At 42.9% G+C, this 23,151-nt stretch overlaps 1 protein-coding gene and 1 pseudogene across 1 annotated transcript; both read right to left on the bottom strand.

The window, feature by feature from the left end:
• Nucleotides 1–4,654: 4,654 nt before the first annotated feature.
• LOC148002508 (large ribosomal subunit protein eL29 pseudogene) lies at nucleotides 4,655–5,652 on the bottom strand (annotated as a pseudogene).
• Nucleotides 5,653–7,288: 1,636 nt separating this feature from the next.
• Krtap7-1 (keratin associated protein 7-1) lies at nucleotides 7,289–7,926 on the bottom strand. The gene is given in 1 exon segment (NM_001145002.2): nucleotides 7,289–7,926. A coding segment is annotated over 1 exon segment (264 nt). The 5' UTR covers nucleotides 7,866–7,926; the 3' UTR covers nucleotides 7,289–7,601.
• Between the last annotated feature and the right edge of the window lie 15,225 nt (nucleotides 7,927–23,151).

The following is a 23,151-nucleotide window of genomic DNA, read 5'->3' on the forward strand; positions in this document are numbered from 1 at the left end:
TGCGCTTCCTAGGCAAGCGCTCTGCCACTGAGCCAAATCCCCAACCCCGAGGAAAATTTTATATTCCTAAACAACTTATGAGAGCTAGCTACATTTTACTTATATATTTAGCTTGTTTTGTGTATCTATGGAAGAAGAATTAAAGACTAGCAGGTAGAATAGATCTATACCTAGGATAAGAATACACCAAGAAATGATGAAGCATGAATTGAGGCAGAAACATTAGGAACAAAGATTTAATGCCATTTCTTAGACATAATGAAAAAGAAATACCATAGGAGTTGGCACTGAGATTAAAAATGGAAACTAATAATTAATCTTTTTAAAGCATGTGACCATTCTGAAAGATCTTGTTAATGTCAGTTATGAATCAATTGGCAAGCCCATAGCTAATGTTTTTTCTTTTCCTGTCAATGGCAAGCCAGTCAGCATGTGCAGCACCAGAAAGACTTCTTCATCTTGGTACTATCAGTTCAAGACTCGTTTTCCCATTTGCTAAATATTTACCCATTGGGACAAATTAATCTCTAGCAACATTGTCAACTGAAACCAGACTCTCCCAAGGTATTTGTCAGATTTAAATAAAATTCTATTCACACATTTTATAAGCTGTTACTGACTAGGACGAATTGCAGTTACTGTACCAGTCGAGGGGGTGGACTTCTGCATGATGGAAAGGAGGAAACAGAAAAGAAAGAAAGGCTGCAGAGCTTCTCTCCCTTAGCATTTGCATGGCATCTCCAGATACTAGGAGAGGTTGTCCTTGGAGAGGAGGTCATTGGGTCAGTTCCAGCTTGATTCCTTCAAGTCCTGTTTTCAAAGTGTGCAGTGTCCTCAGCAATTGGGCTCTTGTCTTTACATTTTGGGATGTAGTCAAATGAAATACCTATATTGATTCTGGAATCTTGTGGAGTCCCTTGACCAAGAACTAAAAGAGAGGACTCCCATATCTGGCACCAAATTTTTTGTTAGATGGTCTATAGCTTTGGGAAGAGCATTATCACCACAATGATTAACTTCATTTAAACCATTTAATGCATATAGTATAACTATTTTTAAGTAAAAATATACTGTCTCCTTGTGGCTCTTTCAAACATCCGTGGTGTTATTTATCCCTCTTGCTTCCCACTCCCTTCAGGTATTATCCCCTCTTCTTTTTTTCCCAGTTAAATCTTCAAAGTAGTTCATATTTATCCCTCCTAAGAGTGCAAAAATCAAAGAATATAAAAAGACCCCTTTATAAAGTGGGCTATAGATTTGTACATAGAGTTCCAAATAAAAATGTCTAAGAAATGGCTTTTTTAATGCTGAAAATCCTTAGCAATTAGGGAAATGCAAATTAAATTTCTGGGGTAAGATGGATAGCCAAGATAAAGAAAAAGACTGACAAGGCACACTGGTTCGAATGTAGGGTAAGGGAAACCTTGATTCGATGTTAGTGGGAATGCACACTGGTGCAGCCACTACGCAGATCAGGGTGGAAATCCTTCAGAAACCTAAAGTAGATCCCCACCTAACCCAGCTATTTCACTCTTTGGAATCTGCTCAAAGGAACTGACATCTCACTGCACAGTTGCTCAGCCATACTCACTGCAGCTCTAGATATGATAGCTATGAAAAGGAAACAACCCGGATGCCCTTCAATGAATGGCTTAATGATGAAAATGTGGTACACACACATAACGGAATTCCATTCATCTGTAAAGATGCAGTTAAGTAGATGGAACTAGAAAATATACTAATTTAACCCAGACCCAGAAAAACAAATGTCACATGTTCTCTTATACGTGTGGATCTTAGCTCTGACTCTTTAGATTTAAATAAGTGACTTGGCATAATCAAAGAAACTAGGAAGGTAAGGGGAGACCACAATGGGATGGAAGACCTCTAGAAGAAGGGTAGTAAGACACGGGTGCTATGAGGAGAGATATGATGGGGGGGGGGGGACAGCTTCAACTGAGAGAGCAATGGAGACTACTAAAGAAATCCATTGATTTTATCAAACCAAAGATAATAATGGATGGTGTGGCCCTCCCCAGGTGATTTACCTACGTCTCTAGAAACATCAGACAGATTGTAAGAACCAAAGAACCACACTGTCTGCTACCAGGCACTGTCTTCTCTATGAGAGGAAAGCCACGCCCATGAAATACCAACACCATGGTTACCCATGAAGACCTATTTCATAACAACACCAGGTCATATGCCAGTGTGGATGGGGGGTGGAAATCTCACAAGGCCCCACCCTTAGATGAGAGCTATGGACAGCTAATGACTGCTGAGAGAGGGACGGACCATAATCAATTATCCAGGAGCAAGTTGTCAGCCCCAAGCATACATATATGTATTATAAATATGCATATATATAACTATTTAACATTAAACAGTTAAAAAGACATGAGAGAGAGAGAGAGAGAGAGAGAGAGAGAGAGAGAACATAAAGAGAGGAGTAAGCAAATGTTTCCTTCAAATTCTGAGGAAAATAGTAATACAGACACTAGGACTAGATCAGAAACAGAGACAAGGTAGCAAAAAAAAAAAATCAGCTAAAGACTGGAAGACTGGGAATGAAAATTAACAGGGTCACTAGTGACCTGCGCTTTACAGCCTGGTCTATTGTTTAGACTAAAGCTTGGTCTCTATCACGTTAAAGTGGATCCTGCTTGTCAGTGAACTCTGTTCAATGCGTAGCCTTGCAGAGCATCTTAAGAGCAGGCCATGATAAATGGACGATTATCTACAATTGTAAGACTGCGGTAGCTTACATTGTGATGTCAATGAGAATACTCAACAATGACAGTGCGGCAATGCAAACACTTAACATTGATATAGTTCATGTTTCCCAAATTCATTCTCACCAAAAGAACTCAGGGATTCTGGGGAAATCCCTATACACACAACCACAATAAAAAAAAAAGTCCGAGAAGAGTTCTTGGACTAGTTTGTTGAACTGCAAAGAAGAGAAACCGTCTAATACGGACATAGGCCATTTCACAAGACATAGGAGCCGGTATGGGCTTTACCTCCATGTCCAGAATACTCTGAATAGTACATTCAACAACAATATTAACTAATGTAAACAATTAAGTAAAATAAGAAACTATGAACCAGTGTCAATATTGGTTGAAATAAAAAAAATAAGCAAATGCAACAAATGAAGAAGAAAAGCACAATACTAAGTGGTAAATGCAATAAGACTTTTTTAAAAAATGTTAATTCTAAATAGGGAAATGACTTTACAGGGGAGAAACTTAGAGATGAACTGATATTATCAACCAAATCTGCATAAGCCAACACAGTCCAGCTGTGGTGAGGAGCACTGAGGCCACAGCTTCACTTCTTTGGTTCTGCAAGATGCACCACATGACTCAGTAGCAAGGAAAGCCAAGAACTTTCAACAGAGCATTTGGTCCATAGTCTTCAATTTGACTGATGCCAAGAAACATAAAGGCTGAGGATTGATCCAGACTAAAGAACACTAAAGAGACATACATTATACCTGGTTGGACCCTGAGGGGAAAGGGAACTACCTGCGTCAATTCCAGACAACTGACTGAAGGTTTCTCAGTGAATGTGCACTGTGGGTTGGGTGGGGGAGAACAACAGCAAAAGACCTTGCCTCAGTGCAAACTGTAGAGTGACTGACATACTTTGAAGGAGACTATCAATGCCCTTTACTATTAAATCATGGATTTAACACCCTTTTGATGACTTTCATATATTAAATAGTGAACAACTAGGGAGACTGTGTTTCATCTCATTGCCCCTAGAACTTAGAGTGGTGCCCAGTGTTGTCATGGCATAGTGTCTACCAACTGAGGGGATTCCCTCTTGAAGACATTCAGCTTCCAAGTCAGGCTCTACCTGTGGAATGGTTACATAGTTTCAAAGGACTAAACACAGTGCCCAGAGCCAATACTTTTTTTTTTATTATCAAGCATTCCATTCATTTACATCTCAAATAATATCCCCTTTCCCAGTTATCCCACATCAACCCTCTACCACCTCCCCTTTGCCTCAAGGAAGGTGCTCTCCCATCTACCCACCCATTTCTCCCTGTGCGGGGGCATCAAAACTCCACAGGACCAAGGGCCTCCCCTCCCATTGCTGTCAGGCAAGACCATCCTCTGCTACCTATGTATCTAGAGTCCTGGGGTTCTCCCTGTACACTCCTTGATTAGTAGTCTAGTCCCTGAGAGCACTGGGTGGTTCAGTCAGCCAGCATTGTTCTTCCTATGGGGTTCAATCCCCCTCTGTTCCTCCATTCCTTCTGCCACCTCCCCCAGCAGGGTCCCCATGCTCAGTCTGATGGTTGGAACCAAACATCTGCATCTGCATTGGTCAGGTGCTGGCAGAACTTCCCAGGGAGCAGTCACACCAGTTCCTGTCAGCAAGCACCTCTTGGAAACAGCAACAGTGTCAGGCTAGGTGTCTGCAGGTGGGATGGATCCCCAGGTGGGGCAGTCCCAGATCAGCCCTTCCTTCAGTCTCTGCTCCATTTTTTATCCCTGCCTTTCCTTTGGACAGGAACATGTCTGGGTTAAAAACTTTGAGGCAGGTGTGTGGGCCTATCCCTCGACTGGAAGCCATGCCTACCTACTGAAGGTGGTCTCTTCAGGTTTTATCTCCCATTCATTGCTCCTTTTGGCTAATGTCATCTCCATTGGAGGCAATACTCCTCCTGCCCCTCTAACAGATCTTGCCTCAAGTTTATTTGTAAAAACAGCATAGGACACTGGTCATCTGCAAATAGCATGTAGGTAGGTGTGTCACAGCTGTCTGTCTGTCTCCATGTTGGCAGGAGCCTTTTCTGTGCAGTCTTCACAGGGGCCTGGGCACCTTTGGGAGCCTGAGCTGGAGCTGAAGCCTGGGCCTTAGCTGGAGCTTTGGCCTCTGCCATGGTTTGAACCTTGGGCTTTGGTTGGCAGAGTCTACAACCCTTGGCTGTGGAGCTTCGAATCCTCTTCCCAAGCTTGGGGTGAGCAATGAAAGCCAGATGGCTGGGGCTGGGGCCCTTTGGCATCTTGGGCTTGATGGCCTGAGGCTTCACAAGGGCCTTGATGGCCTCTGCTTGAGCACTCACTGCCTTTGCATTGTTAGCCTGCATCTTCTTCAGGCCTTTCTTGTTCTGCTTCTTGGCAAAGCACATGTTCCTCAGGAACTTGTCAACCTCCCTAAGAGATTTGTATCTTTGTGACTGGGATTTCTTGATACCATTTCTGTGCCATTTGAGGGACTGGTTGTGTGTGGTGTGGTTCTTAGATTTGGCCGTGTCTGTACTGTAACCAGCAGCTCCTGCAGCACCTGGGACCAGAAGACGAAGCCAATACTTCTTAATGCATGAGTATATGAGATTTTTAATGGTCTATACCATATTTACTCTTATAAAGCAGAAACCCAGAGCAAATACTTCTTCATGCATGAATATAGGAGATTTATAATGGACTATACCACATTTACTCTCATAAAGCAGAAATTTAACAAGTTAAGTCCATGAACAATTAATCAAGCATATTCTTAGAGTAAGAGTATAACAAATACTTGACATATGAATGAATGGTTCTCAGTTCAGAACATAACCTGAGAACAGGACAGGGAATGGACTGCCAGTGTACCCCTCACTCCATCTCGAGTGCTCTTGATGGTACCCATCATTCCAGAGAAAAGGCTTCATTTTTCTTACTAGATATCTGTATAATTAGAGGTGAAGAAGTCAGAGAAAATGAAACCCACCTACTGAAAAGGGGGAAGTACACCATATGAGTTCAATAGTTAGCCTCACTTTATCGATAACACCTTAGGAGTTTCTAAGCTGAATCCAGTTAATTGTAATTAACTCATCAATCTATGGTCTTCGGGTCTCACAAAAGCAAAGAGTACAGATATTAAGAGAATGATCACTCTGCACTGAACTATTTGTCTAATTAAAAGTAACAACTGCGGGTTGTTTGGACTAAGTCTGGGACAGTTCACTCTTCTACATTTATTTGCATTCGCTCTTTAAAGTTTCACACAATATGTTTTTATCATAGTCTTTGTCCCCTCTCCCTCTTGCACCCTTGTTTGTTTGTTGTTTGTTTGTTTGTTTGTTTGTTTGTTTTGAGTCCTTCAAGGCCAGTTTGTGCTGCCCAAATATTCTTAGATGTGTTATCTTCCACAGTTGTGTGGTCAACTGACCAGGGGTGACACTCTTAGGGGAGACATCCTCTTCCCTCTCCCAACAGCTGACAATTGTCAATATCCTTACTGCCTAGGTGAGATTGTGTGACCAGCCCTTATCTACATGCAGAGACCTTCTCTGGCTTGGGCTTTAACAGGCATTTCACACGCTGCCACAACCACTGTGAATACATATGTGCAGCTGCCCCATTCTGCCCACAAGACACTGTTTCCTGATAGCCGGCAGCTGCTTCCGGCTCTTACATTCATTCTGTCTTCTCTTCTGCAATGGTCCCCCGAGCCTCAGACGGACGGAGGAGGTGCTGCCTGTGTGTTCTTCGATGCCTAAGCATCTTTCTTTTATTCTCTGCATCTCGGCTAGTTGTGGGTCTCTGTGTTAATCATCATCTGTTATGAGTACGAGCTTCTCAGATAAGTGTTGAGGGATGCATTGATCTGTGGGTATAATAATATCATTAGCATTTGGTTTTATGTTAAATACAATTAGTAAAATAATGCTAGGTTCTCCTCCGGGGAGTTTGGCCCAGTAATAGTGCCAGGTATGAGTTTCTTGATCTCGTGGAGTGGGTCTTAAGTCCGGTCAGAGAGTGACTCTTATTTCCTTGATAGTCATACCACTTTTACACTGGTGGCCTGGTGGCCTTGTTTCATACACACACACACACACACACACACACACACACACACACACACACGAATAAATAAGGCAACAATGCCCCACCTAGACACTAGAGGCTAAAAGATAAAAAGCCAAAAGCAAGGAACTGGTTGCTTCCTTTGGAGTTCCTGGCCAGTGAGGACCCAACAACATTAAGGTTAGTACCATTGTTCTTGGTTACCTTCCAGAGCGTGATGCTAAGACCCTATTGCCGAAGACACCCTATACTTGGGTCACAGAACGTGGAGAAATCAAGCTGGGACCGACCTGGAAGCTTCACCCCTGCTTGCTAGCTTGCACAGTGCTGGAAGGTGCTATGTACACTGCTGAGGGAGAGCACTGATCCTCAGCCGTACCCACTGTGGACTGTAGTTAAGATCAGCCATTGGGGACTGAAAGTGGTTGATGAATTCAAGAGCGGACAAAACAAAAGAGCAGAACAAATGTATGTATAATGCATGAAAGAAATTTATTGGAAGACTAGCACTAAGACCCTGCCCACACACCCCTACTGGAAATACATTTATGTTGATGTAGTTTCCAGCCTCTCATGAAAGAGCGCGTCTTGCTCCTCTTAGCTGTAGATGAGTTTCAGCTCGGAGATGGGCTCCCGCTCAGCATTACTGAAGAACCAGACCACAGTGTTTTGTGTCTCTGTCTTGCAAGCCCAAGTGGGAGGCTGGGAGGCAGACATTGCTTTTCAGGTTGTTTCTTGGGACGGTAGCTGGTTGAGGGTCCTGTAGTCTCCAGAGCCGTTGGTCCATCAGTAGGTGCTGTAGCCGAAGCCAGAGCCAGAGCCCCATGGCCTGTAAAAGCTGCTGCCATAGCAACAGCCTGGATTCTGGAAGTTACTAACGCCACCATAGCAGAAGTTGCGGGAGCTGTAGATGGTTCCACAGCCATGGTTCAGGGGGGAGCCCAAAGGCACGACACAGTTCAGGGGGGTGGCTCTGTAGGTTCCGTGGAAGTTGGTTCCATAGCAAGGATACCCTGGGAAGTAGTTTCCACAGCAGAAAAAGCGAGTCATGGTGGCAGGTGTGGAGAGGGAGTTGGATAGACAGTGAAGAACAAGTGACCCAGGTGTGAATGAAGCATCTCCCCTGAGCTCCGCTTTTTATACCTTGAGCTGGTGGACAGGACACACTAGTCACTGCATGCCTGCCCACAAATTTGCATAAGTAAACCTATTATGAAATATGCATAAAGAAACCCACAGACTCTTTGCCCACATTTTTGTTAGCTTTTCTGTTTACAAAGGAATGTGTGCTATCTTCAAAGCCCGTGACCATCCTTGACACACCAAGGAATGCTTTTCATAGGTGCCCCATGCTTTAGCTACTGTTCTGATTGCATCATCCGAGGCTCTAAATCTTCTGCCTAGAAACTCCTCCCAGTTGACATTACAAGGCTAAACGAGGCTAAAATGCTTGGTCGAGAACATAAACACCCAAACCAGGACATAACCACTCTCTGAGACCTTTTACTCTTGGGTAAAAATCATTCTAAAACATTAGGCAAAAACACTATAGACCTCACGAATTTCACTTCCTGTATCATTCCAAAACACTGGCACTTGAGAGAAGAGTTTATTTGGTGGTGGGGGACATCGTTTAGAGCCAGTAGTGGCTGCAGAATGGTGTGAATACATTAGATATTACTGAACCATTGGCTTTTAAAGTGCTTGCTTTGTATAAATTCATCTCAATACTTTTTTTTTCAAGAGCACTACTATAAAAAAAATCATCTGACCAGTTCTTTTTAAAATGGCATGAAGTTGGAAGGGAGATGGAAAATACATTGGTGAGAGGGTGGAGGAGGGAGAGGGAGAGACACAGTGTAGATATGTATTAATTTTTAATTAAAAATGAACAAATCTTTTCACAGAGGCTATAAGAGCGCCATATAATGTGATAGCTCATGGAAAAAAAAAACTACCAGTAATTTTCATCTGTCTCCTTTATGAGCATCTTCCTTGTTAACACATATTTATTTTTTTATGGAGAACATACAATCTTTACTTGTAAATCTTAATCATTGCCAAACTATCTTGTTGTGGTAGCGGTGTGCTGGAACCGAGTGGAATAGGGCCCATTTCAAAGTCAAGCTGTACACATTTGGTTCTAAGTGGCTGCTAGTAAACCAAGCCTGAAAGCCGTGACCCAGTTAAAAAAATGCAAGTATTCCTGAATGTAGAATACCCCCTCCTGTCCCCCAATGTGTTTTGAGCAATCTTCCTTGTGATGAGGGAAATCACACCAAATTTGAATTTAAAATGCTAAATCTGTACGAAATTAAACAGTTAATAAACAGCCATCCTCCCGTGTGAATAGAAGTCTGTATTCATTAAAAAGAAAAGTAGCAAATTTAGCTGGGCTTTATGGTGTATACCGACAATCCTAGCACTTCAGAGTTCAAAGCCATCATCAGTTACAGAGTGAGGCCCTGCACAGAAACAATGTTTTATGGATATCCAGCAGGCAAAATGAATTATCCCCACCAGAACTGATTTACTGAGATTCTTTCTTGGGTTCTATCTACAGAACATCTTCTAAGTGGATATCACTTCATAAAATTACTAAATTTGTGAGTGTTTGTATTTACAGAAGATAAGAAACAAAACCATCTTTGAATTCATTTTTAGGAAAAAGAATGGATTAATAATATATTTCAACATACTAATTTATTCTAATATATAAATTACCTCACTTGGACTTACAGGAAAACCAAATACTATTGTCTGTTAAAGGAACATAGCAATAAATGGACTCCTTATGACATTCTGCTATACCCATAAATAATGTCTCACTCAGCTATCATAAGCTTCCTCCTGCAGCAGATGGGAACTTATACAGAGATCCACAATGGACAAGTGCAGAGAGTAAGAGACCTTGGAACATCCAGTCCTAAATGGAATGTCTTCATCAAGCCCCTCCCCTCACAGTTCAAGGAGCCATGCTGAAGAGGAGACAGAAAGAGTGTAGGAGCCATAAGGCATGGGGAGCACTAAGAACACAAGGCCCCTGGAAAAAATTTCCTGAACAAAACACCAATGGCTTATGCTCTAAGATAAAGAATCAACAAATGGGATCTCATAAAACTGCAAAGCTTCTGTAAGGCAAAGGACACTGTGGTTAGGACAAAACGGCAACCAACAGATTGGGAAAAGATCTTTACCAATCCTACAACAGATAGAGGCCTTATATCCAAAATACACAAAGAACTCAAGAAGTTAGACCGCAGGGAGACAAATAACCCTATTAAAAAATGGGGTTCAGAGCTAAACAAAGAATTCACAGCTGAGGAATGCCAAATGGCTGAGAAACACCTAAAGAAATGTTCAACATCTTTAGTCATAAGAGAAATGCAAATCAAAACAGCCCTGAGATTTCACCTCACACCAGTGAGAATGGCTAAGATCAAAAACTCAGGTGACAGCAAATGCTGGCGAGGATGCGGAGAAAGAGGAACACTCCTCCATTGTTAGTGGGATTGCAGACTGGTACAACCATTCTGGAAATCAGTCTGGAGGTTCCTCAGAAAATTGGACATTGAACTGCCTGAGGATCCAGCTATACCTCTCTTGGGCATATACCCACAAGATGCCCCAACATATAAAAAAGACATGTGCTCCACTATGTTCATAGCAGCCTTATTTATAATAGCCAGAAGCTGGAAAGAACCCAGATGCCCTTCAACAGAGGAATGGATACAGAAAATGTGGTACATCTACACAATGGAATATTACTCAGCTATCAAAAACAATGACTTCATGAAATTCGTAGGCAAATGGTTGGAACTGGAAAATATCATCCTGAGTGAGGTAACCCAATCACAGAAAAACACACATGGTATGCACTCATTAATAAGTGGCTATTAGCCCAAATGCTTGAATTACCCTAGATGCCTAGAACAAATGAAACTCAAGACGGATGATCAAAATGTGAATGTTTCACTCCTTCTTTAAAAGGGGAACGAGAATATCCTTGGCAGGGAATAGAGAGGCAAAGATTAAAACAGACACAGAAGGAACACCCATTCAGAGCCTGCCCCACATGTGACCTATACATATACAGCCGTCCAATTAGACAAGATGGATGAAGCAAAGAAGTGCAGGCTGACAGGAGCCGGATGTAGATCTCTCCTGAGAGACACAGCCAGAATACAGCAAATACAGAGGCGAATGCCAGCAGCAAACCACTGAACTGAGAATAGGACCCCCATTGAAGGAATCAGAGAAAGAACTGGAAGAGCCTGAAGGAGCTCGAGACCCCTTATGAACAACAATGCCAAGCAACCAGAGCTTCCAGGGACTAAGCCACTACCTAAAAACTATACATGGACTGACCCTGGACTCTGACCTCATAGGTAGCAATGAATATTCTAGTAAGATCACCAGTGGAAGGGGAAGCCCTTGCTCCTGCTAAGACTGAACCCCCAGTGAACGTGATTGTTGGGGGGAGGGCGGCAATGGGGGGAGGATGGGGAGGGGAACACTGATAAAGAAGGGGAGGGGGAGGGATTAGGGGGATGTTTGCCCAGAAACCGGGAAAGGGAATAACACTGGAAATGTAAGTAAGAAATACTCAAGTTAATAAAAAAAAAATCTTATGCAGAAATTGGATTTTACAAACAAACAAACAAAAAAAAGAACACAAGACCCTCTAAATTAACAAGGTCAATATACATATGAACTCAAAGAAACTGAAGCAGTGTGTACAGAACCGAGCTCAGTCTCAGCACTGAGGGCGAGAAATGAACACAAGCTCCCATCCCTAATGGAGAAGCTATCACCAACTGAAAACTGCTTACACAAAAGAAGAAAAGAAAGATTATTCATAGATAGATAGATGATAGATAGATAGATAGATAGATAGATAGATAGATAGATAGATAGATAGATGATAGATAGACAGATAGATAGAAAGATAGATGATAGACAGATGATAGATGATAGATAGATAGATAGATAGATAGATAGATAGATAGATAGATAGATAGATAGATAGATAGATATAGACAGACAGACAGACAGACAGATTGTTTCTCCAATGGAGTCACACTGAGTATACAAACTATATACTTAAGGGCAAGCCCCATGCTCAGCAATAGAGGTCAATGGTATTTTTGGAGGTTTTTGTGTCTCATGCTCTATCTGGGCATGTTTTACCTTATTGGTCTTTTGCTTATGTATCATGGCTCCTAATTTAGTGTTTTTATGCTGGGGGAGGGTATTTGTGTGTGTGGGGGGGGGGCAGGGGGTGTCTCATGATTTTTATTTTGTTTTGTGATTTATTTTGTTTTATTCTCCTTTGTTTGTATGATACTTTTATTTGCCAGTTTGTTTTCTAAAGAGAAAGAGAGAGAAGGCATAGAGTTGGAAAGTAGGGAAGTGAGGAGAATCTGGGAGGAGATGAAATGGGAAAACTATGGCTAGAATACATTGTATGAAGGACGAGAATTCTATGGACTCTACATCAGATAATACAGGAAACTTGAGGTGTTTTGAGTACGCAAGGGCAGTAGTAACTAAAACTGACCTGTGACTATTGGGTAGTTCCTTCTGCCAGATAACTGAAGCCTGCAATTTAGATATAGTGCCACAAGATGGCAGGAGCATTTTGCTTAGAGAGTCTGCCCTCAGGGGTTAGGGTTCTCTGACAGAAACAGGCGAAGTTTCCTATGTAGGCAATCCAGGATTCCAGGAGCTCTTCTTCCAACCAGTGTTATGAGATTTTGGAAGTAATTGCTCTTAAAACCTCAGATGATTTTCATGAATAAAACCATTCTCATGAGCTCAGGGTCAATCTTTGCAGGGGCGTTAAGCAAGCATCCTTGCTTGGCTACTGCGTGAGACTGCCCTGAGCTGTGTTTCCCCCAGGGGAAGAATGTTACAAGTGTGTTGCGTGTATCCTGGTTCCTTCAACTCAGGGTAATAAGGTTTAAAAAAGAAAATGCAGATTCCTCATTTGTCTTTCTCATTCCGTCTGCTCTCTGCCTCCTGTCTGATTGGAAATGGAGGGTGAACTAATGACACTCCAGGTATCTCCCCAGAGAAAAATCCCCCTCAATGGACTATTTATGTTAATCCAAGTCAAAAGAAAACGGTTCATTTTCTCTCCTCTCTACTTGTTTTCCTGAGTCCTTTTAGACTTTCCTGGGACAAGATCTCAGCCAAATATTTTATTATTATTCAGTATTTATTTTTTATTCTAAATATGAGTAATAATGAATACTCATGAGGAGCTCATAAGCTCTGCTCTACACACTACCTATGACGTTTATCTATATATTTTCCAAATAGAATGCTAAATGATAAAGAGATGAGATGTGCCGTGCACTCTTCCAAGCACTTGACAAACACTAATTTAATTTTCACAATGATCCTATGATGTGAGTATTGTGGTATTTTATATGAAAATGGCTCCCAGAAAAGGTGAAGAAAATTGCCTGAGGTGACCTACTTACCACTCAGCAGAATCAATCTGCAAACCCACGTAACTTCTCCAAGCATTATCCCAGTGGCTTCCCTATGCATCTGTGATGTCATTAAATCCTTTAAAAGGGCAGCTTGTGAAGCATGTCAGATATGCAATCCATCCTGCTGTTTTTCTTGACCCTGCCAGCCAGGAAGGCTCATTTTGGCTGCAGGAGCAAGCTATTCCGAAGTGTCATGCTTTGAAAGACCTAAACAACTTCATATCCACCTCACTCTCATTTCTTGGGCTGGTGAACAGAGCTGGTGCACACTTACGACCCAGAGACTTAAGGAGTAGAGCTCTCATGACCTGAACTATCACAGGCAGGGAACACCGCCACAGACAGCACTAGTTAGTGCCTGGAGAGCTTCTGCAGCCATCAAGACTCTGACCTCTTCTCAGAGTTCATGTTAGGAAGTACGACTCTACTTCATACCTGGCAGGAGATAGTTTATGTCCCTTACACACACTAAACAACCCAGACAGACTTTAAAAGAAGGGATATATACCACCACTGCACTGTACCATACAAACAACACAGTCACGATGTGAGCCCAGGAAGTGTAGGCTTTAAAGCAGCACGAACTTCCACCAAAGCCCATTATGCTCCCTTCTGCCTGGGAACGGAAGGTCCCGCTCAGTAGAAGGAATTGTGTTTGACCCCAAGTCTCGCTGATGCCTGCATGCTCTTGAGACAGACAACCTGTTCCAGTGTAGAGGTCACACACAACACTCACAGGAAAATAGCTAGCCTTTGGCCAAGCCCCTCCAACAAAGGTCACACCTGACGCAGTAGAGCGTAGCTCCTTCATTTTCTTTAGCAACCACACCTCAGTGAGGAGGCTATTTGACTCACCCATCGGAGCAACAGCCTAGACTCCAGAAAAGGCCACTGAAGAATTCATAAACCTCGATGAGATCACTGCCGCTCAGAAACTGTGCGGACCCACCTGCAACCACAACAGCGTGCCCCACACAAGCAACATCTTAACACACAACCTCGTTAGACGTCTCTCCCTAGAAAAGCAGCTCTGTAAAATCGCAGAGACAGTGTGAACACAGGAGAAATGTGGAAGCATGGAAACGTGGCGTCACCAAAGAACACACCAAAAGATGTGGGAAAGGGTGGAGAGAATCCCTAAATCCCATGCTGTAAAGTCAGCACCACTTTGAGGGGCCGGGAAGGACTGGCCGCTGGGTGCTAAGCTGCAGACAAGCAGAGAAAATTGTGGTAGTGCTCTTGGTCCTGCCCAGGCTGGACCCCCAGTGAATGGGATTCTTGCGGGGAGGGTGGTAATGGGGGGAAGATGGTGAGGGGAACACCCATATAGAAGGGGAAGGGGAGCAGTTAGGGGGATGTTGACCTGGAAACGAGGAAAGGGAATAACATTTGAAATGTAAATAAGAAATACCCAATTTAATAAAGATGAAAAAAAGCTAACAATGGTCAGCCACAAGATTTTGTGCATTTCAGAATTCCCAGAAAAGAGGCTTCCAAGTGCTCTCTTCCTCTCTTCCACGGAGAGCTGATGGATTCGAGAGATGCTAAATATGCTAATTACCCCAATTTAATCACTAAACCCTGTATACACGTAAGTTAATGTTCACATTGTACGTCAAGAATGGGTGCTGTCATTACATGTCAATAACAGTATATCTTAAACATACGTTAATATTGGTTTTGAAAACATGTTCTAAAAGATCATATTCTTAAATGTAATGAGGGGAAATGTAAAAATGTTTTAGAACTCACATGAGTTGAAGAGACTTTTAAATACATAGATTGGATGTCTTAGACTGAGAAATCTGATCAGCTGTTATTTCAGACCGCCCAGTAGGTTTTTTCCCCCTTTGTTCTTCTACAAGCAATCACTGATGTAACTGAGGGGAAGCTTGTCATGTTAGTCTTTCAAAGAAAACCCTTAATTATCACTGGAAAAAAAATAAGAATTTATTTAGAGCATTGTTTTTATTTGCTTATTTATACACATATGTCATTTAAAGAAATAATTGATAAACAGTATCTAAGGAAGAAAGGAGGCTGGAAAGGATTGAGGTTGTCATTTATGTTCTGCCCCTTGTCATTTTTTAGTGACTATCTGTATAGGGCATCGGGGTACCACACCACCTCTCCTATCCTTTCTGATCTATATAGCTGCACATACAGGAATCCTCTTGCTGTAAATTCTAAGCTGCTTCAAGCAGGTACAAAGCTGTAACCCTCACCACCTCCCTCCTTGAGCAACAGTTATCACCTCCCTGAGGAGTCTAGGTGGTACTTGACTGGGTAATCGAGGCAGGAGGCCAGACAGGTCCCACAGATAAACCCTTAACCAAAGCCCATGACGGCACAGCATCTTGAGGAATGAGCCTACGGAACCTGGCCCACGGCTTTGCTGTGCTCAGCATGCTCATATATCGTCATCTGAAATCCCGATCCTCCTGCTTGCTTCTCCTTTTGCCTTGTCCCTGCTCCTAAAGACATGGTCACAAGCAACCCTTTCTCTGAGACCTCACTTTCTGGAAACCCAGACCAGACTACCATCTCAGACATTGTTTGATAATATCTCTGTCGAAATGTAAGTCACGTGAAACAGCTTGCTGTGAGGATGCATCTCCTCGTAATGCCGGAGGCTACATCCACAGCATCTCACCAATCAGACTACCTAAGCATGATCTGGACAAGGGTGGCGTCAATGGCCATGCCAAGTGGAAAGCTCAGGAGGTCTCAGCCCTATGCAAAGAACTACAGGCAACTAAGGAATGCCAAGAGCAGGAGAAAGCATCTTCCCAGGCAAGAGCACACTGACAGGTTATGCAGTATTGAATGTTACGTGTGAGTAAGGTTATTCAGACTGTACAGGTTGTATATTAGTAATACATCTATGCACACATCAACACAGCTAACAACACATTTTTTTACAAGAAGAAGCTATGAACTTGAAAGGGAGTAAGGAAGGTTTTATGTGAGGCTTTGGATAGAGTAAAGAAAAGGTAGATATTATGTAACTATTATTAATAGAAAAATAAGATTATGTGTGTAGGTGTGGGTGTGGTGTGTGTGTGTGTGTGTGTGTGTGTGTGTGTGTGTGTGTGTGTGTTCCCTTAAGAAATATACTTCTTTGAGCTTTAGTGTGTTAAGGGTTGAATAGCTATCACTTTGATCAACCCAAAAGGGTGGTGATATTCATTTCCCATTCTCCACCATTAAGCTATGGATTTCCCCCAATCTGGAAATTTAGCACTGGCGGAACCACATAGTCTGAGGCCTGCCACGCCTGGCTTCTCTCCCCTCAGCTCTCTGTGCTGTAGCTCTTATCAGTAACTCATCCCTTTTATTTCCAAACGGCACCCCACCGCACATCTGCTCATTGGTTCATTAGTCAACAGACGTGTAGTTTATCTATACAGTGGAGCTAGCAGTCCCGATAGTGTGAGCATTCGTGTACAAATGAGTTTGAACATGTGAAAACTCAGCCTCTTCCTTTTCCTCCTTTTCCGGATAGCCTGTCACGTTTCAGTAAATAGCAGGCACCTTACTTCTTGAAGCGGAACTTAATTTTCTTCTTCATCGTGATTTCCTCATCTAGCCTGTCACCAGGCCTAGTCAGTTATACCTCAAAAAATATATTTCAATTCCAGCAGCTTCTTCCGTCCCCACTGTCGCCACATGTTCAGACACCAGCACCCCTATTCTGGACTCTGGGCCACAGCCAGCCACTGCTCTCCTCTTCTATCCTCACTTCTCTGTAGGATTCTTCTGCCACTGCAACCTTTCCAAGATAAACTACTTCACCTCACCTAAAAAGCTTTCGGTGAGTTCCTGTTCTTAGAGGAAATGAAGGTTAAATGCCATGATCGGTTTCCGGGCTCACTTCTCGTTACTCGTTTCTCCTTTCTCACATTAGAGCCAGGATGCTCCCCTCTGTCCTTCATCCACACAAAAGGCATCGTCCCTGTTAGTCTCCACCCTTGTAGGTCCACCTGCATCTTGTGCTTTCGCCAGTGAAACAGCAGACGGCAAGTAATACGGAGACCAGCAGCCAGCCACAGTGCAGAAAACAAGAGTCCGTGAAGTGCTTGGCTCTAAATGGAACGTCTATATCGCATTCTGCCCCTCAAGACTCAGGGATCTTTACAGAAGAGCAGCAGAAAGATTGCCAAGAACCAGAGGAAGTGGATATCTATCACAAAACAATATTTGTGGGACACGATAACACAGTTGCACATATCAGCTCATAATGGTGGGGACTGTATGCATGAAGCTCACACAACCTAACGTCATGATGGGTCTGAGAAGGATGGAGAGCGTCCACTGAATGCCACAAGGTGTTGATGTCTAATGGAGGAGGAGGAAGAAGAAGAGGAAGAGGAGGAGGAGGAGGAGGAAAGGAAAAGGGGAATGGAAGGGAGAGGGGGAAGGAAGCAGAGGGGAAGGGGGAGTAGGGAGAAATTTCATCCCTGGTGAAAAAAAAAAATCAGTCAATGATGTACTAGACCGCAGGGTCCTGAACTCTGCCAGCAATGGACTTGGTCATGGATGAGACTGAGTCCATAGCCTCAGGAGATGCCCTGCTGCAGAGTACAGATCAGAGAGCAAAGTGGTTCCCAGGATCTTGACCCCATAGAAACTGAGATAATAAATGGGTGCTATTTTTACACTTCTAAATGATACTGGTTACTCAGTAATTAAGTAATCTGGTACACACACAAACACACACACACACACACACACACACACACACACACACACCTCTAATCCATTATTTTTTTCATCATCAATTTCTTTATTTATTCACTTTGCATCCCAATTGCAGCCCTCACCCCCCTTTCCTCTCAGTTCCACCCTCACAAACCCCTCTCCCCATCTCCTCGTCTACTCAGAGAGGAGAGCCTCCGGCCATGGGTACCACCCCACCCTGGCACATCAAGTCTCAGCAGGCTAAGTGCATCCTCTCCCACTGAGGCCAGACGAGGAAGCCCAGGTGATCCAGTCATTTTAAAACATTATCTCAAATCCATTCAAGCGTATCCTCTCTGTTAATGCCAGCCACCAAAGCACATCGCAGGAAGGCTCCATACTCCCTTTGCCTGAATTTAAAAGATGTTAATCTACATATCGCTCTGCACAAGAAGGGGAGTGCCAGTCAGCTCCACAAAGTGTTCCAAAGCAAGTGACTTCCCTCTGCCTTGTTACTCTCCAAAGACCCTCGTCCTCCTGCGTATGCTCAGTCTGGACTTTCTTCCACGGCGGCTGCACTTCTGTTCTCCACCGAAGTAAAGCCTCTCTTATTTTTGCAAGGTTGTTATGATTTACTCCTTTTTAAAGATGTCCTCTTTTTCTATCATTTCTAGGCATGTGGGAAAGGAGGAGGAAGTGGGCGCCTGTATTTAGCTTGTCATTTTGATACACTGTCCTTTTCCAGGCAATTTTCAAAATATTATGCTGCCTCCCCCCAAAATCCATTTATAGACTTTTTTTTTCCTGTAACTAAAGTCTGGCAGGGACTTTTTTATAGTAGTTCTTGTAAGCACTCTGTGCCATTATAAATTATATTTATGAAGAGCAAATGACGGCACTGCCAGACGTTCACACTATAAGTTAAAACTCAGTATAAACCCGATGTGGAGTCTTTGTCCTCCTTGAAGTAAAGCATTGAGCTGTGTGAGTAAATGATGTCATTTGAAGCTGGAGAAGAGGCTGAGACACAGCATGGAGATTTAGACAGACAAAGTGAACGGGAGGAAGATGGGAGGCACCAGACACGGAGGGACCCTGAGAAACCTAGAAGGTTCCTGAACTAAGGCACAAGCGAGCTCATTCTTTTATTTTTTTTAAATATAATATTTTTATTGGTTATTTGGAAACTTCTCATGATGCACCTGGATCACATTTTTAAAAAATGAAAAGAAAGAAAAGGAAAAAATCACGTTTAATTTGTGTTGCCTATATATTCACTGAGCAAGGACAAACTCCCGGGGGGTATCCCTGAAAGAAAACTTAGTCCTTCCTCACCCCGACCCCGATGCCTGCCAGAAGCCATCATCTGTGAGGAGCTACCTGTGAGGAGCTACACTTCGGCATCCCTGTCAGTTTCTAAGGTGATCAGAAAGCAGCTGAGAGAAGTGACCAAAGGAATGTCAGAAGGGGGAGGGGAAGCCACAAAGAAAAAGATCTGGAGAAAAGCACCCAATATGTGGCCTTGGAGACTTTGATATTATTATTACCCAGAATGTGGTAGATTCTAATAATTATTTTGATACATTAGTAAAATAGTGCTAACTGATTAATAAAATTCAACATTCTCTGTTTTAGTAACAGCCAAACATACAGTACAGACCATGTACTACTCCTGGACGGGACTCTGCTGCCCTCTGTAGGTCATCACCATCACCTGCAAGACCAGGCAAGAGAATAGCGGCCTTGGTGGATGATCTTGCTTGAGCCTTTGACGACTCTGTTCCTCAGGGAACATGTAGACAGAGGCCAATGGAGTGACCCCAGAAAAATGTAGCTAAAAGAACGGAGACAATTTTATTAATCACTTCCGATTCAACACAGCTATGTTTCTTGTGAGAGCAGACTGTCCCAGAACAATTATCACAATTATGCTGTCTCTCACTGAGCCTTCTGTCTGAGCTGTCCTAGGTTTTATCAGTGGAGAACATAGTGTGGAGCTTTGAGAGAAACCTGGAGACGTCTGTTGGCTCAGTTAAGTCCAAGAATATATTTCTCCAGTTTCTCAAGGAAAGAAACTTCATGTTGTTGCCTAGATTGTCAATGTCTTTATTGCTACTCCTGCTGCTGCTCCTGTCACTAAAAAACAGGTCATCAAGGATCCTCAACATAAGGAAACAATAGGACCTAACCTGAATTTGTTTATTTTGAAATCCAATGCATGGTCTCTCACCTCCAATTCAGAAGACTGTTCTGTCTGTATACAGATGTTATGTCCAGAACATTCAGTAGTTTTCCTCTCTCATATCTCTCTCTCTCTCTCTCTCTCTCTCTCTCTCTCTCTCTCTCTCTCTCTCTCAATTTTGGAGAGAATTCAAATATTAGCACTGAACAAGTAAACATCTTACCTGGAGAGTCATTTTTTTAAATTGCTATTAAAAGTCCCAGTCTCATTCAAAAGAAGAATACTTATTAAATGTATTCCTTCTTAGTGAGCATCTTGGTCAGGGTTTTTAATTCCTGCACAAAACATCATGAACAAGAAGCAAGTTGGGGAGGAAAGGGTTTATTCATCTTACACTTCCACATTGCTGTTCATCACCAAAGAAAGTCAGGACTGGAACTCAAGCAGGTCAGGAAGCAGGAGCTGAAGCAGAGGCCATGGAGGGATGTTACTTACTGACTTGCTTCCCCTGGCTTGCTCAGCTTGCTTTCTTATAGAACCCAAGACCACCAGCCCAGGGATGGCATCACCCACAATGGGCTGGGTCCTCCCTACCTTGATCACTAATTGAGAAAATGCCTTACAGCTGGGTCTCATGGAGGCATTTCCTCAAGGGAGACTCCTTTCTCTGTAGTAACTCCAGCTTTTGTCAAGTTGACACAGAACCAGCCGGTACAGTGAACATCATTATGTGTACAGCATTTCTGTCATTTTCCTAGTCACTGGTAAAAGTGTGAGGTTGGAGATGAGGGAAATGGATATGAGTTCTGCTGATATCCACTATACAATGTGTCATTGGGGAGAAACAGCATAGTTCTGGGCACTGAGTGAGGTGGCTAGGAGTCGGATCAGAGATCTGACACTCATAGAAATCATTTTGAGACACTCTGGGGAAGGGGCCTGAGGGGGAGCACAATGTAACTAAATGTACAGTGAAGGGAGCACTGAGGAACAAACAGCAGCACTGGTGAGAAACACCGACAAGTGTTACCTTTACAATATCCTCAGTAGCTGATGAACAAGCCCATAGAGAAACAAGGTACCAGGCTCAACTGGAGAACCAACTCATCTTCCCAAGTTGGCCAAAAGCAGAGTTGTCAACAAGAGAACCACACTTTTAGCTTGCCCTAGGCAAGTTGCGTGTGTGCTTTCCAGATGCAGATTATTTTCAAAGTTTAGGAGTACATGTGTATGGTGAAGAGGGAGAATAAAAGTGCTCCTACGGGAAGAGTGAGTGTTGGCTAGTTTTATTTTGAAAGTAAAGAGTGTCTGTCTGAAAGCTTGGGTCTTTCTTGAGAAGCTGTGAAATTCAAAATTACTCCCTTAAGTCAAGACATAGAAACTCTCACTTACCAATAGTTCAGTGGGTGAGACTAGTGAATAAAAGTAAAAATGTTATAACTGTGGCTATGACTCAAGATCAAACGCCCCTAGCGTCTCCAATTAACATAAACGATAGTGTTCCTTCAGACCAGTAATGCCTGCTATTTTATTTCAAACAGTTCCAGAGTCAAAAATAGACAGGTCTGATTGACAGGAGATTAATAATCTTATACTTTATACGATAACAATAAAAATAAAAGGTATTTTATTGAGTACTTAATACAGAGCAAATCACAGACCCAACCCTCTCTAAGGCCATTTGACTGGGTGTTAAGTATGCTGGAGGCATAGCTCACCTGGTGAAGAGTTTACCTTGTAAACACAAAGACAGAATTCAATGCCCAGAACCCATGGAAAAAGTCTTGCATGGTAATGCATACTTATAATCCCAGTGTTAAGGAAGTGGAGAGGGAAGGATCTGAAGGCCTACTGGTCAGCCATTCTAGTCTAATAGCTATGGCCTAAGATGAGGAGAAATTGTCTCGAAAGAGGGAGACAATACGCCCGAGATGAACAGGACCTTTTCCTCTGACATTCACAAGCACACATGAACACACACACATGCACACACAGACGACACCCACACATACCCACATGTGCATGCATTAAAAAGTGTTAACTTCATTTTAGGGCTGATTGTTGGCACAGTTCGTTCTTCTCATCTTTAAACGGTCAAGACTGCATGGAAGCTTTTGGACCGCTTGATTGACAGTTGGCAGCCTCTTCTGCTGACTCACTGTAGCAAATGTTGTCTTAGAGAGTAGCCATTGAAGGAGTTCCAGAGGGCTACCAGGAATGGTCATTTCTGGCTGCCAAGGAATCACAAAGTGGAGTTAAGAGGCTCCTAACACTCAAAGATTAGAAGTTATAAGACGACCACTTGGCACCCAAAGTCCAGCAGAGCAATAAGCCTCTCACTTTGAGAGCACAGAGCCATAAGTTTCTGATTTTAAAAGCCTAGAACTATGAATTGCTGCTTACCACAGCCTCTAACTGTAAGTCTTTAAGCCTGGAGCTATAAGTCTACAAGCATGAAGCTATAAGTTCTTAAGCCTGGAGCTATAAGTCTATAAGCCTGGATATGAAAGTCTTTAAACCTGGAACTGTAAGTCTATGGAGTTGAAAGTCAAGTTACTCAGCCTCTGGCATTTAAGAGCACAGTATTACCAATACCAAGGTAGCTAACCTCACGTGTTCTTGATTTCCACTCAAATGGAGGAAAAGAATCCATCTGTGACAACACACCTGACACTCCTCTAAGGACTCTGGATATATTCTTTGTTGTAATCTTTGCAAATCAGTGTGAGGTGCTTACTGTTGATTCCACGTTTCGGCTGAGGGGACTGAGGTGGAGTAACTCACAGATGGTGAGCACAACCCTTGAGTAGAGAGGCAGGAGTAGAACACAGGCAGTCTGAATGAATAGCTAAGTCTGCCAGCATCAGTAAACAGAGGATAAGGCTTGAGTCAGGTCACATGAACTGGCAGCTACCTTGCTATTACAATTTCTTTGTTTCTTCCTTCCTTCCTTCCTTCCTTCCTTCCTTTCTTC

Source organism: Rattus norvegicus, chromosome 11 (genome assembly GCF_021556685.1).
Source record: "Rattus norvegicus strain SHRSP/BbbUtx chromosome 11, alternate assembly SHRSP_T2T, whole genome shotgun sequence".
NCBI lineage: Eukaryota > Metazoa > Chordata > Mammalia > Rodentia > Muridae > Rattus > Rattus norvegicus.